The 13162-nt window shown below is 42.3% G+C and overlaps 1 protein-coding gene across 4 annotated transcripts in view; it reads right to left on the bottom strand.

The window, feature by feature from the left end:
- Nucleotides 1-13162, bottom strand: part of LOC142375695 (disheveled-associated activator of morphogenesis 1-like) — a 39406-nt gene that overhangs the window by 6427 nt on the left and 19817 nt on the right. For all 4 annotated transcript variants that reach the window (XM_075459839.1, XM_075459838.1, XM_075459837.1 and 1 more), the window contains 14 exons: nt 10309-10602; nt 8389-8478; nt 4787-4858; nt 4489-4583; nt 3927-4260; nt 3732-3842; nt 3519-3622; nt 2893-2959; nt 2679-2796; nt 1650-1788; nt 1361-1419; nt 1077-1264; nt 399-710; nt 200-307 (listed from right to left, as the gene is read on the bottom strand). In XM_075459839.1, the coding sequence (XP_075315954.1) occupies nt 200-307; nt 399-710; nt 1077-1264; nt 1361-1419; nt 1650-1788; nt 2679-2796; nt 2893-2959; nt 3519-3622; nt 3732-3842; nt 3927-4260; nt 4489-4583; nt 4787-4858; nt 8389-8478; nt 10309-10497 (1986 nt within the window). In that variant the 5' untranslated portion in view covers nt 10498-10602. The remainder of the gene's footprint in view (nt 1-199; nt 308-398; nt 711-1076; nt 1265-1360; nt 1420-1649; nt 1789-2678; nt 2797-2892; nt 2960-3518; nt 3623-3731; nt 3843-3926; nt 4261-4488; nt 4584-4786; nt 4859-8388; nt 8479-10308; nt 10603-13162) is intronic.

The raw sequence follows: 13162 nt of genomic DNA, 5'->3' as shown, positions 1-13162 counted from the left end.
GACTTCTTCTGCTTTCCCAAACTCTGTTTGAGAATCAGAAATGGCAGAACAGAAGAAAATCTTGAAAATTTGAACACAAACCCAGTCTAAATCCAAAAAACGCCAGCAAGCTGACCCCTCGGTTCATCCCAATTGACTCTCTGATCATAGACGGCAGCATTTGGTGAAACCGACAGATAAACTCTATCTTCCTCAGTACCTGCTGTCTCTGGTAGGCTGAGAAGGTCTTTTCGATGTCCTCCAGATCCAGGATTTTAAAAACCTTGGCATCGTCCACGTCCATCCAAAGAGTGCCCTCCAGCTTATTCTGTTCAGAGGAGAATTAGTCATCTTATAAGTCCAATTTGAATTTAAAGCCAGGAATACATTTACGCCTTTTGCGTGCGGACTGTTCTCACCTCAGCCAGCTTGGACCAGTTAAAGGACTTGAGTGCATTGGATGGCTGAGGAATGTTCTTTCTCTTCAGAGATGGTCCCAGGGGCGCTCCTGGCGGTGGAGGGATGCCTCCGAGAGGCAGGCGTCCAGGAGGAGGTGGAGGGCCACCTGGCGGAGGTGGTGGGGGAGGAGGAGGAGGCATCATACCACCAGGAGGTGGTGGAGGAGGTGGACACATGCCTGCAAATGCTGGCACTGGTGGAGGAGGCAGAGGCCCGCCAGGGGGGCCGGGAGTGAGGGGAGGACCACCGGGAACCACGGCTGCTGCTTGCCTCTGTGGGGACACATTATAAACACCACAGAGGCTTAAAATACAAGTTTCTCATTTTACACGCCTACACTAACAGATGAGAGCTGAGAGAAAAAAGAATTTCCATTATATTTGGTGACTATAATAAAAACTGTTGAATATCACCAACCTTTAACGTTTCATAACATTTAAGTTTTCTGTGATTTCTATGTTCTCATTCAATGCATTATGTTCAGATCATAATCCATCTGAAAAAATGTAAAAAGCTCCTTTGCATGCAAGTGGAGGGATTTTACACACCTCATCTACTTGTGTGACTGCTCTAGAACAACAGTTGCCAATTTCTATCAGAATTGTAAACTGACACGACAAATAAGAAGGACAACCTACAGTGCTGAGTTCGTGCAGTCGAGCAGTGAGTTCAGCCACTTGCTGTTTGACATTTTTGTGCTCGGTGCTCTCCTTTTCCAGCTTCTCTTTCATTTTGTTGAGCGTCTGCATCATGTCTTCTTTCTCCTGCGTCTTGGCATCACATTCGCGCTCCTTCTTCTCAAACCTCTGCTGCAGCTCGTGGTGCTCTGCGGTGGGAAATCAGAGGAAACAGATTCATCATAAAGAGTCAAATTAAAGCCCCCTTTAACAAACTTGGGTGAGTAAATTACAATCGCACACACCTTTCCTCATTTTCTCTGCCTGCTCCTTCCACTGTTTGACCTCGTTTTCATTGACCAGCCTGCAGAGGGAATGACACACATAATTAATCACAGCCTGTACACCAACTGGTTGTTTTTCTCAACTTAAAAGGGAAGCTATTTCCAGCCAACACTGTGAAGTAAATGGCTTTCAACTTTTGACCAAACAACACTGTTGTACATTCCTCCTCCTCACAGTCATGTAATTTCTTCCATGTACTCGTTAACGTGTCTTCGTGTTCGGGGAGTGGGGGGGGATCGGAGCACTCACATCCTGACAACGTTCTTCACGTTAAAGTTCTCCAGCGGTGCAGCGTCGGGGTCGTGACCCTTATCATTCTGCAAGACCATCTGCTGAACGATACGGTCCAACAGCAGCCAGTACTGCACCGTGTTACCACTTCTCTTATCTGGAAACAGACACAGAGAGAGTGCACGTTTCCTTTTAATACTCTGACCAGAGTCATTCTTTTACATAGATATGTTACAATTATCTATCAAAGTTGGTTTCACAGTGACTCTATAAGCCAAGAGAAACACTTTACAAGCAGTTTACAATAAGATACATGTTTTTGTTGCTGAATAGTAAGACTCCATCCATCATTCAGGGACACTGCATCTTTATTTCTAGTGAAGGCCTCAGAAACACAAAATTGATAAGATGCATCTTACTTTTTTCTCTCTCTTTACAATGTATTCAAAATTTCCAATGGACCCCATTATAGTCTGAAATAGTATTTTGTTCCCTCTTTCTAAGTTGCACCTTGTTAACACGGATTTACAACCACATTTCTGGAGGTTGTGGGTTACTTACGCTCACCTACAATCCCTTAGAAAAAGGGATTGAGGGGAGTTTAATAAAAAGCCACTTGGCAGGGAAAAGGGGTAGTAGAGAAAAACAATACTGCTGTCATTTGCTTAGAGGCTCTTTCGCTTGAGAACACATGATGTGGGAAATCAGGTTTGTGTACTTTTTACAGAAAAACAGTTCAAGTAAATATTTGAGTCTGAAAGAGTGCAGTGTTCAGTTTGGCTGGGAATGTGCTTATTCAGTTTCTGGACAAAATCAACATTGTTATCATGTTGGCAATAAAATGGAAGGTGAAAATACTGTGTATTTTGTGGAAGTAATACTGCTGCCTAGTTTGGAGCATCAGCGTATTTAGAAACATTTTAGTCACATGTTACAAATGTACTTTTTTTTTTTGTTGTTGTGTGATGTTGAAAATATTTCTCCCACTAACTTTTATACTCTACAAATCTTGTCCCGTCTTTGATTTAAATTGAAAGAAACACTCACGTGGCATTAGAAGACAGTGATGCAGCACAGACATAAAGTGCGGATATGTGTCAGTGTGGTTCAACTTCTTCCGGATGAGATCAAAAACCTGCGTGGCACTTTTGGTGTCTATATGTGCCTGAGGAAGAAGAAGAAGAAGACCAACAGCTTCATCACTACATGGAAAACAGTTAAGTCAGGTGCAGGAGTAAGGGAAGGCTCGTCTCTTCCTTACCGACTCGAACCGCTTTGACAAAGCCAGCTCATCCTCATTCCGCAGCATTTCAAAGTAGTCTAAATGTCTGAAAGGGTGACAGGAAATGACTGAATTATAGACATGCACATGTGAAGCATTAATATACTTGTAGTTTTATTTAGAAACACCTCTGCAGACAATAATGATGCCTAATCTTATTTACATGAAAAAGAAGAGTTGGAATCATCTTTTTTCTTTCTAACTTTAACTCAGGAGGATACTGGACACTGCACCCGAGCAGCAGCGTCTCTTTGTAAATCAAACGGAACCAAAAATTAAACCAAAGCCAAACTTGTAGCCTGTTAAGCAGGTTGTTGGACGCTGATATTTACAATTTAACCCCCCCAAAAATCATGGTTTAGTGGAGGAAAACCTGGAAGTCTGCCTGCTCTGGACCACACGGCAGGAGCTCATGCTAGGCTATCAATACAGTGAACAGGTCGGATTGCAGCACATACTTAGGAAGTGCGACTCCTCTTTCTGGTGAGAACCCTTCTTCCCTATATGTAGCAAATATTTCAGTGCAAACCCTGATCAATAACTATGCATTGGCATCACTCTAGAGCATGTGAGGCAGTGTGATCAGGACAGAGGTTGCATCTCACCTGTCTAATGTGGAGTTTTCATGTGAACGAAGCTTATCGATCACAGGTTGGATCCCCAGCATCAGGAACTCATATCGGAGGTGGATACGGAATTCCAGACTGGTCTATAGTTGTAAAAACAAATAATATGTAAAAATATCCAAAAGCTGTTCCAAATTCTGCTGGATGAAATTTAAATGGCCCAGGATAAAAAGAAGTGAGGCGATTCTCTACCTCTCCAGCTCCTTGACTCAGCACAGCATTAATAAAGGACATGATGGCTGTTTTCAGGTTGACTTCATCTCTATATCGCCCAGTACTCCGGTCCAGATCGTTTATAAGTGTCTGTGGAATGACAAACCATGAGAGGTATTTAACATCTTTACGGACTGCTTGATCTATCTCTGCGCTTCACTAGCGCCCACCCACCTGGAAGCGCGTCCTTTCACAGGCAAAACGCTGGTAGTGCAGCATGGACTCCAGGATTTTTTTGTGCCCGCCAGGCACCAGACATACAGCACCCATTATTTCCAGCACTGCCACCTTAGTCTTAATGTTTTCTGTGGCCAGGCTCTGAGCGATGATGTTGATGCTCTCGGAGTGAGACAGGACGTGGGCCCGGCCCTGGGAGTTGTTCATCAGAGCTTTGATGCAGCCAATCAGAGATGTGTGGATCTGTGATTCGGTGGTGTCGTAGTCCATACTCTTGAGGAAGTTCAGGATACACGTCAGGCCGTCCAGATCAATAAAACGAGTCACAAACCTGTGGAGAGAGAAGTCATCCGGTTTTAAAGAAACCTGATCTTAGTGCTTCAGAGAAAAGTCGTTTGGTCATTTTTAAAGGACACATTTCCATACTATTGTGAGGAATTGAACAGAGTGACAGACAAGGTGAGAGGAGGTTAAATGAAAGGAGATGTGATGATAGCTGACATTACAAATAAAGGACAAGACGATGATGGACAGGGACCGGCTGTAAGAATTTGCCCACCTCATTGGTTGGGTCCTGAGAGCTGTCTTCAAACTCTCTATGGTTTTGTTCCTCTCTTCTTCATCCTCCTTTTCCAAAGCAAGGAGTGTCGTTCTCTGCTCAGCAAGACATCAATCATCATCATCAATAGGCAGGACAAAATAAAGACATTTTCTTGATGATATACAGAATTGCATAATTTGTAAAATAATTGTATATTCTCACTAAGTTACCACAAAAAGCCTGAGGAAGAGCAGATACTTCTTCCCAGGCCATTCTTTAGCCAAGAAGAAGAAATCAAGTTTGTGTTGGTACTTACAGCTGCCATCGAATTGAGCTGATCAATATAATATTCTGGCCAACTAGTTGCACTTTTGTTTTCCTCTTGTTCCTGAAAAACAGAAATACAGAAAATGCACAAGGCTGTGTTGAAAGTAGCCATTTTAAAGATCATATGAGAAAAAACAACACGAGAGTTAAAGATGATATATACTTTTAACAGAACAGACTGGATGTGAAGAGAATCTGTAACAGGAAAAAGGGGTCAGAAAGTCAAAAGAAAGAACAAGTTGTCGTCTTTTTTTCACGGCACATGTCTGAATACATCAAACCAGACGGAGATCCGTTTCCTCTTTCCTCCTGCTTTCAATTTTTTGTCAGATCAATAGGCTTTGAAAGACACAAACACCAGCAAACATATTGGGAACAGACACAAATAGCAACAAATGAAGCAAGAACTCAAAGTAGGACGACACAGATATTCAACCTATTTTTCGCTTCTGTGCTTCAGGAGGTGGTGGAAGTGCCAGAAAAGGAGAGCACAGCTGCTTGTGAACATCTAGAGATTAGCAAATGATTGCTAAAACTGAGGATTACGGATGTGGCCCGACTTGTGGCAACATTAATCTCCTCACAGGCACATTTGCATGAAAAAGAACATAAACAAATCATTTCTAACTGAATGAAACTCTTCAAAAACACAAAGGAGAAAGCAACTTGGCCCTGAACTTGGCTGGTACATAAAAGGCCTCCCCTGCTCTCAGTTTAATTCTTGCTCCATTAAGCACAAGCGAACTGTGACCGTCAGAAACTAATTGGGCGTCAGTTATTAAAGCGGACTGCAGTGCCTTGGCTGCTCTGAGAGAAACTGTGGGCCTTGGCTGGTCTGAACGGGCCGTGTAGTGATAGGAAGGCCTGATCCTGCTGTTCCACTCATGACAAGCGCCAGCTTGACCAGGCGGGTGCTGGAAAGAGTCCAATCTATGAGAGTGCCAGACACAGAGGTGGGACCACGTTCTCTTTAGAGTTGATTTTCTTCACTTGGATGTCAGCAGTCTACAAAAGACTGTACAGTTTATTTAGGGTCAAGATGAGAGAGAAAAGCTGGGAGTGCACGTACAGGGGAATTTATTTTTTCCACTTTAGGAAAATAAAGATCAAAGATCCCCGAGGAAACAGGAATCGGTTTCAGCTTTGTAGCGGGACAGTGTGCCTGAAAAGTTGAGTTACAGCTCAAAAGTTTTGCTTTTTCTGATGAAAATGAAAACCCAGAGCACAAAATCTCTGCTAACAACCGGATCAGTAAACCTTCCCCTTTGGCGGGTGATGTAGCCTCAAGGAAAGCTTGACAAGAGGCAGGAAGAAGACTGATTCTCTACAGAATGATTTAATCAGTTAGGTGTCTGGCCAAAGCAAACAGCTGAAGGTTCGACAGACTTATCTCCTCCACATCCAGGCTGCTTTTTAAAGCCAAGAAACAATTGGAGAAAAAGAGCACTCTCATCACTTATGTTCGCCCCAAAGTGACCCCTCCCACCTTAATCCTTATCACCCCTGCTACCCCAACCCACCGCTCTCATACAAAAACTGCACCTGTGGAAGCGAAAACCTTCCTGTTTACCTTGGACAACTGAGCACTTCCTTTCACACACACACACACACACACACACACACACACACACACACACACACACACACACACACACACACACACACACACACACACACACACACACACACACACACTTCCCCTCTGAGCTCAGATAGTGAGTTTGTATCTGTCTGGGCTAGAGCCAGAGGCAGGCTGATGCAGAGTCAGCAATGTTGATGCATATCTGTCCTCCCCCCCCCCCCTTCTGCAGGTTGCTGCACTCACAGCTCAGATTCATCTAAATCCTCCCCCACCGTTACATCAACAGCGAAACAATCCTGCATGATCAGGACAGAAGCAGAAAAAACATTTTGAGGTTTATTTTCAAAGCACTCCTGTGTTCTCCGGGACTATTTATAATAAGGCCACTAACAGGGGAAGAGAGGAATTAGGAGAAGACAAGCGTTTCATTTCAACTTTCTGCTCTCAGGCACTTGTCTTGTTTCTACTGGCGATTGGGTGTGTTCTAGAGCCAAAGTGTACCATAAGTGCATCTATATGTGAACACAGTGAGTGTTCAGCTGTTGTGATGTGGCCTTTCAAGCTTATTGTCATATTCTGCAGTCATCAGAAACTTACAATAGAGATCACCTGCCGACATAATATTTATGCTGCACACGCTGATCCACTGAATATCCATCCTTCAGTCTAACTCCCAATACTCCTCACCCTCCAGTTTGTTACCAAATGTAGGAAAAGATTAGTAAATCTGCATGTCCTTTCTGCATATTAGTCCGGACAGGATATCCTGCACATTCATACCTAAGGCCCTCGAAACACTGCTGCAAAAATATGAGGGGCACAATTCAGTGGAAGCTTGATTGGCGTTGATCTAAACTAGAACAGGCGTCTTTTTTTGCCTGTATGCTGCGGGTGAGTGCATCCACAGAGAAAAGAGGAACAGCTGAGGCGCCTTTTATCAGGAAAAAGGGGGATAATGAAACATGACACTGTCACAGAGCAGTAGTGTATGTTATGGCTACACGAATGCTCTGAGGGGACAGGTGTAATATCTAAAAGGAATAACCACAGGACTATAAAAAGTGTGGTTTTTAGGACTTTTCTGTTTTGAATTAGGTTGGAAATTAGAACAGAGAAACAACTGCCTTATAGCGTAGGAGAAAATCTGAAGTCAAAGTCTGGATTTAGTCAAACACGATGCAACTTTTGAACTCTTCAGTCTGAAAATAAACACTATTTCTGTACATTATAATTTCTGAGTCTTTGGCCTGTTAGTGGATTATCAAATGGAAAATGTCAGATTTAGCCTTATACTCACTCTGTCCCTCTAAATATCACTATTTTTCATATCCACCTTGTGTAACAACCACTTAAGTGACTTATTCAGGGTAGAACCTTTTCAGGCAGTTAACATAAATTATGCGGTGGTGAGGAAAGTCACTGTAATCCAAGAATGGGGAATAAAGTAATAAAGAAGTACTTAGTGGTACAGGAAAAGTGTGCCTTTGGAGGGGGAGTAGTTTGGTTTAGATATCAAGTTTTTTTAAATATATGCATGACAAAAGCTATTCTATAATTACATTACTAGTTCATATTTTGTGAATGTGATTACTAAATTCAACACTAAGCTAACTGGTTTCCAGCAGGCAGTTTCCGATAAAAATCTGGATGCTGTGCAGTCATTTAAAAAGATCAATTTCAATGATTTAAAAAGAAAGAAATATGTTTTATACATAAGAGAGAACAGGAACAGGCTCCTGGCAATACATTCATTACATTCTCCTGTAAAATATTCATCTGGAGTTTGAGCACTGAATGAATTCTAGCTTTGAGAAGCAAATATCTGACCTCACTGTTAAAAACTGTAGTTCTATCACATAAGCAGCAACATATACTTAGAAAATTACACTTTGGTTTGAGCAGAGTGATGTGACGATAAAAGATGGGCTTTAGGAAACCTGCTCCTTCAGGAATTGATAAATATATGATGGAGAAAGACAACACAAGGAGTGATGCACTTAATCTTTTACCTTCTTCTTGCTGCAGTAGATTTGCCATTTTTTCTCTGCAGGCAGGGCAAACATGGCTTCTCTGTGTTTCTCTGTAAGGTCAAGCTCATCCTGTAAAGTAGGAAGAAAAAAAAAAAGCTTAATGTTAAGAAATGCTGCTGTAGAGCTTTCAAAAGAGGAAAAAAAAAAGATCACTTCACAATCCTTAACCGCATCGTTAACTGCATGGAGGTGATAAAATCCAGCGCTCGGTCGAGCATCATTCTGAAAATATAATTCACTGAACACCGACAGGCTGCTGCAAATTTAGACACATCGACATAAATCAATTTGGTTTGTTCCCAAAACAAAAAGAAGAGCCAAGAGAGGCCTTAACAGATCTCTGTTTTCAGTTTGAGATGAGTTTGTGCTGATAATCTCTGGTTGGTGGCATCATAACTTCAGTAAGATTCTAAATCAAATCAGATGTCTCCCAGGCTCTAGACGTGTGAGTAATGGGGGGAAAAGTTAAGGCGTGGTCTGTGTGCGCTCGACATGTGGTAACAAACATCTGGAAACAACATGCGTCACAATGTATAACCTTCACAGAGGCACATAAAGGGTGCAGTCGGGAAGTGTTGAACTAAATACCAGAGCAAATTTGGAAACTGAGACATACCAACAAGTTCTGCAACCCATCTGAAAAACCTCTGTGCTTATTTAACATATTTGCGTGCTTTAGACCGGAGATAACTGCACCTAAATTATCTTCATGTGAAGTAGGTGATGAAAGTCATGAGAAGGCTCTTAAAGCAATTGAAGGCAAGGAGACACAATATACTAAGAAGAATAAAATAAAAGTTTAAACACAGGCTGATTGCTTTGTAGTTGTTTAGGCAACGACTGGTGATTAAGTTGATATGGTTTACCCAATAGATTGATTGCAAAGTGTTTTATGACATCATAGAGCGCCTTTTTCATTTGCTAAAGCAATCTCAAGACTTGGAAGTCAATATGTGCAATGATCAAATCGCCAACAATCGTTAAGTGGACTACTGATTGATTCTGTCAATTAAATGCACAGCCTAAGTACTTAGCACTGAAAAGAGAGTATTAGATTCAATTATATTTTCTTCTTTTGATCATAAGGATTAGTTCTGAGTCAGATGCAGCAGATTTGTTGGTTTTAGTCTTCTGACTGAGGGAAAATGACCATCTCTGTAACATAGGCTGGGAAAAGAAGCTTTAGCTTGACTCACTGTCAAAATGTAAAGTTCAAAGGTTGGGTTTAACCGACCGTAACAAAGCAGATGTCCAGAGTTTATTTCCGATAGTCTCCCCCCCCCCCCCCCCCCCAAGCAAAACCCATTACAATTACGTACGCACATGATGGCTTCTGGGTGAAAAGAGAAACACGTGGCTGTTCTCTCTTTGTAAACAGAGCAACAGAAAGCCTCCTTGTCGTCACATTCAACTTACTCAATTATGTCTTCGTAAAGACTGGTAGACAAAAACAAGCAATTAGCAGATGGAGGGGGCTGAGACATAAAGAGCTCCTGAATGAGGCCTATTGATGTGCAAAAATGTCATGCTCAGATTACTGTGGCAACTACGAGGGCGGGAATGGGGCCAGAACAGAGAGGAGGGCAAAACAAATTAGAGGTGACAATAAGACAGAAAGAAAAGCCGCCTGGCCCCGTTACTCACGGGATGGGAGGAGTTTACGGTTCATCTCCTAAAATTTAACAGTGTAAACACTGAGCTACGGTCACATTTGAAGAATCTTTAGAGTTTAAAATGTATAAAATATAAAATGTAGCGCATCATCAGATTTGTGGTTCATTATTGACACACAAACTGAACCTTCAAGTCACTGTACTGCATGGAGTATTCATCAAGAAACCATGTTGAAGAAAAAAAAAACGGAACAGAAAAACAAGACAAAGAAGAATATCATCTTACCACCAGCTCTGAGAACATGCCATCCAGCTCATCATATCCCGGCATCGGCAGCGCTGGCTCCATGGCCTGCAGGGCAAAGTCATCCCGCAGCTTGTAGGTGATCTCAGGGTGATCGTTGCTGTTAAAACAGCAGAAGATGAAGGAGAGACCACCGCGGCCGCTGCCTCCCCCACGCTTCCGAGGAGCCATGGCCGTCTGACGTGTATCGCTGGTCAGGTAGAGAGGGGTGGGAGGCTCCCTCAGGGCCTCTTTACAGCCTCCTCCACCTCAGAGTTTGGCCTCCGTCAAAGAGTCCTGAAGGAAAAAAGAAACATTGTCAAGTCAAGACCTGTTTGGTTTGTCCTTTATAAACAGATACTCACTAAAACGGATTATAGGAACAAGAGGTTTCTCAAATGAGTAATCGAAGACAATGTCTGTAAATACTAATGACAGGTTCACTTTCAGTGAGAACAAGTTCACAGGATGTGCTGTCCGACCAGGACATTTTCAGACGGTTTCTACAGAAAGTGTTGCACGTGAAAGAGGCTCAAACTCAACACCCCGGTAATGATGCTAAGTTGGTATGAATTTCAGATTGTTGGTTTTGGAAAATTACAGAAATGGCCTCTAAGCCGGCTAATCCCACTTCAGAATGGCGTGGAGCAAGGCGCTTTCCAAAGCTACCCAACTATTCAACGAGCAGTTCAGACGGTGAATACAGCCGGCTTACGACATACCATCTGAATAGTGCGAAATACAAAAGGCTATAGGCTCTGTTCGCAAAGACGAGCTCCTCAGCAGTCCCACATAAATACTACTTATTCCAACTGAACAACACAAAGTCTAGAAAGAGTTTTGCACAACTACAACCTGAATCTCTGCTCTTGGAAAAGGTTAATGATGCAGGGTCAGATTTCTTGAAAGGAAGAGTCCAATGAACTCCATCACAAAGCAGGGACTGAAAGATTTAATTCTATTGTTTATACAATAGAGCCCTCCCATGAGAGCATGATGCTTGAAACTGAGACCATAATTTGCTTGGATTAGTACACTCAGGCCTTCTCATCTCCCCGTTCTTCCTATTCAGCATCAGCTTTCTGCTACAGCTCTAACGAGTAATGATGATTAGGGGGGTGTGTTTACAATGACCGTGTTGAGAGGTGTGTGAGACCTCTTGTCGTTTTTGGACACCGGTCGATGTGGTAAAAGGCCCAAAACAAGACCTCCTGTAAAACCTGAGATAGCGTACAGTGCAAGCCACCCTGCATACAGTTCAAATGAGGGTGAGCTTTGCAACATTCAGAAAGCAGGTCAAACTCAAGCACTTTCTTTTCCTCCTCTCTTTATCAACACGACTACACCTTTCATTTGGCCTCTGGCAGCTGCAATTTCACCAGTAATGTAGGAAATGTGTGAAATCCTGCGCCATCTGCCCAGCCTGTATGTGATGGATAAAAATACATACTTCAGCTGTCATAAAATGAACAGCATTGCCGAGGAGGGTTGAGCACATTCCGCTAATTTTACCAGATGAAGACGCAAGCCTAACAATATTTGACAAGAATGACAAATGCTAACTATTGCTGTATATTTTGGAATGTTACTGACAAATAACTAAAGGCGAGGACAGAAACAAATCAAAAAGAAGAGCTATGATATGAAGAATACATTTGTGGCTTGTAATGTCTTGTTATCTAGCATTTGGCATTACATTTTGATACATACACTTGTTTTACCTCCAGCTTCACCACTGTGTCAAAGCATCAAATGGACACACACACATATATATATATATATATACATATATAATATAAAATACGCAATTATGACTTGATAAAAATCTAAAACACAACAACAACACCATTACACTTTTGATAAAAATAAAAACACCTGTGCAAACACAAAGCTGCAGGGTGTGCTGTGCAGCCCGCTGGCTCTACTTCAATAAGGGCATCAAGTGCGCAAGACCTCTCTGTTGTCAGACAAGTTAAGATGCGATGTCCAGATATCCACAAGGATGCTGTCGTCAGCACATCAAAAGCACAGCCCTACAGTCTCTCTCCTGGCTGCGACCAGCAGCGTGAAGCCGACCGCCATAAACCACGGAGACTGTGCTGACCCGCAGAAACTTCTGCATGTCTTTTTCCCGGTGACTGGTGGCCCACTGAGCAGGACATTCACTTGACCTTTTTACAGTGATGTCCTATAAATCAACGTCCGCACCCAGACAGAATGCATCATGAGCAGCGAGATGCATTTTCTAAATTTAGTCTTGTCAGGTCACGTCCTTAACTGTAGTCAAAAATTGTGGGACACTATTTTCAGTGAACTGAGGCAACAGACTGCAACTATTCCGACCAAAGGAGAAAGTGAGGACATTTCCTGTGGCAACCTCATCTTAATAGAGTCAAATATAAAGAGTACGTTTTGCGGCCTACAACATCTAAATAAACTCAGATGCCTGGTTTTGGCTCGTGGAAGTTTCCTCTATCCAGAAGCAACATTTTTATAATGACCTCCAACATATTTCAGCGTTGCCAGCAACTTTTTTCAATTCATTACAAAATCATACAGATTCACAGTTGTATTTTATCTCAGTTTCTCTTATCGTACGTTGCTGCAGCAAATCCATCTAAAATGCCCCGTTCTAGATTTACTTTGTTTGGTAAACAGGTCAAATAAAAATGAGCCACTTCGGTTGGCTACATAAGCCCTATTCCAGTGTGTGGAGCTAAACTACTACACCTTAATTAAACTCACCAAACCCAGCAGTGAAACTGTACACATTTGAAGCAGAACTGGATCAAAACAAAGAAATCCCTACAGTGAATTCTACACAACCTCTAAAGTTTTAGTACCGTTTCCCTAAAAA

The sequence above is a fragment of the Odontesthes bonariensis genome, chromosome 24, assembly GCF_027942865.1.
Source record: "Odontesthes bonariensis isolate fOdoBon6 chromosome 24, fOdoBon6.hap1, whole genome shotgun sequence".
Classification (NCBI taxonomy): Eukaryota; Metazoa; Chordata; class Actinopteri; order Atheriniformes; family Atherinopsidae; genus Odontesthes; species Odontesthes bonariensis.
Note: the sequence above shows the minus strand (reverse complement) of the source record. Positions and strands in the feature narration are given on the sequence as shown.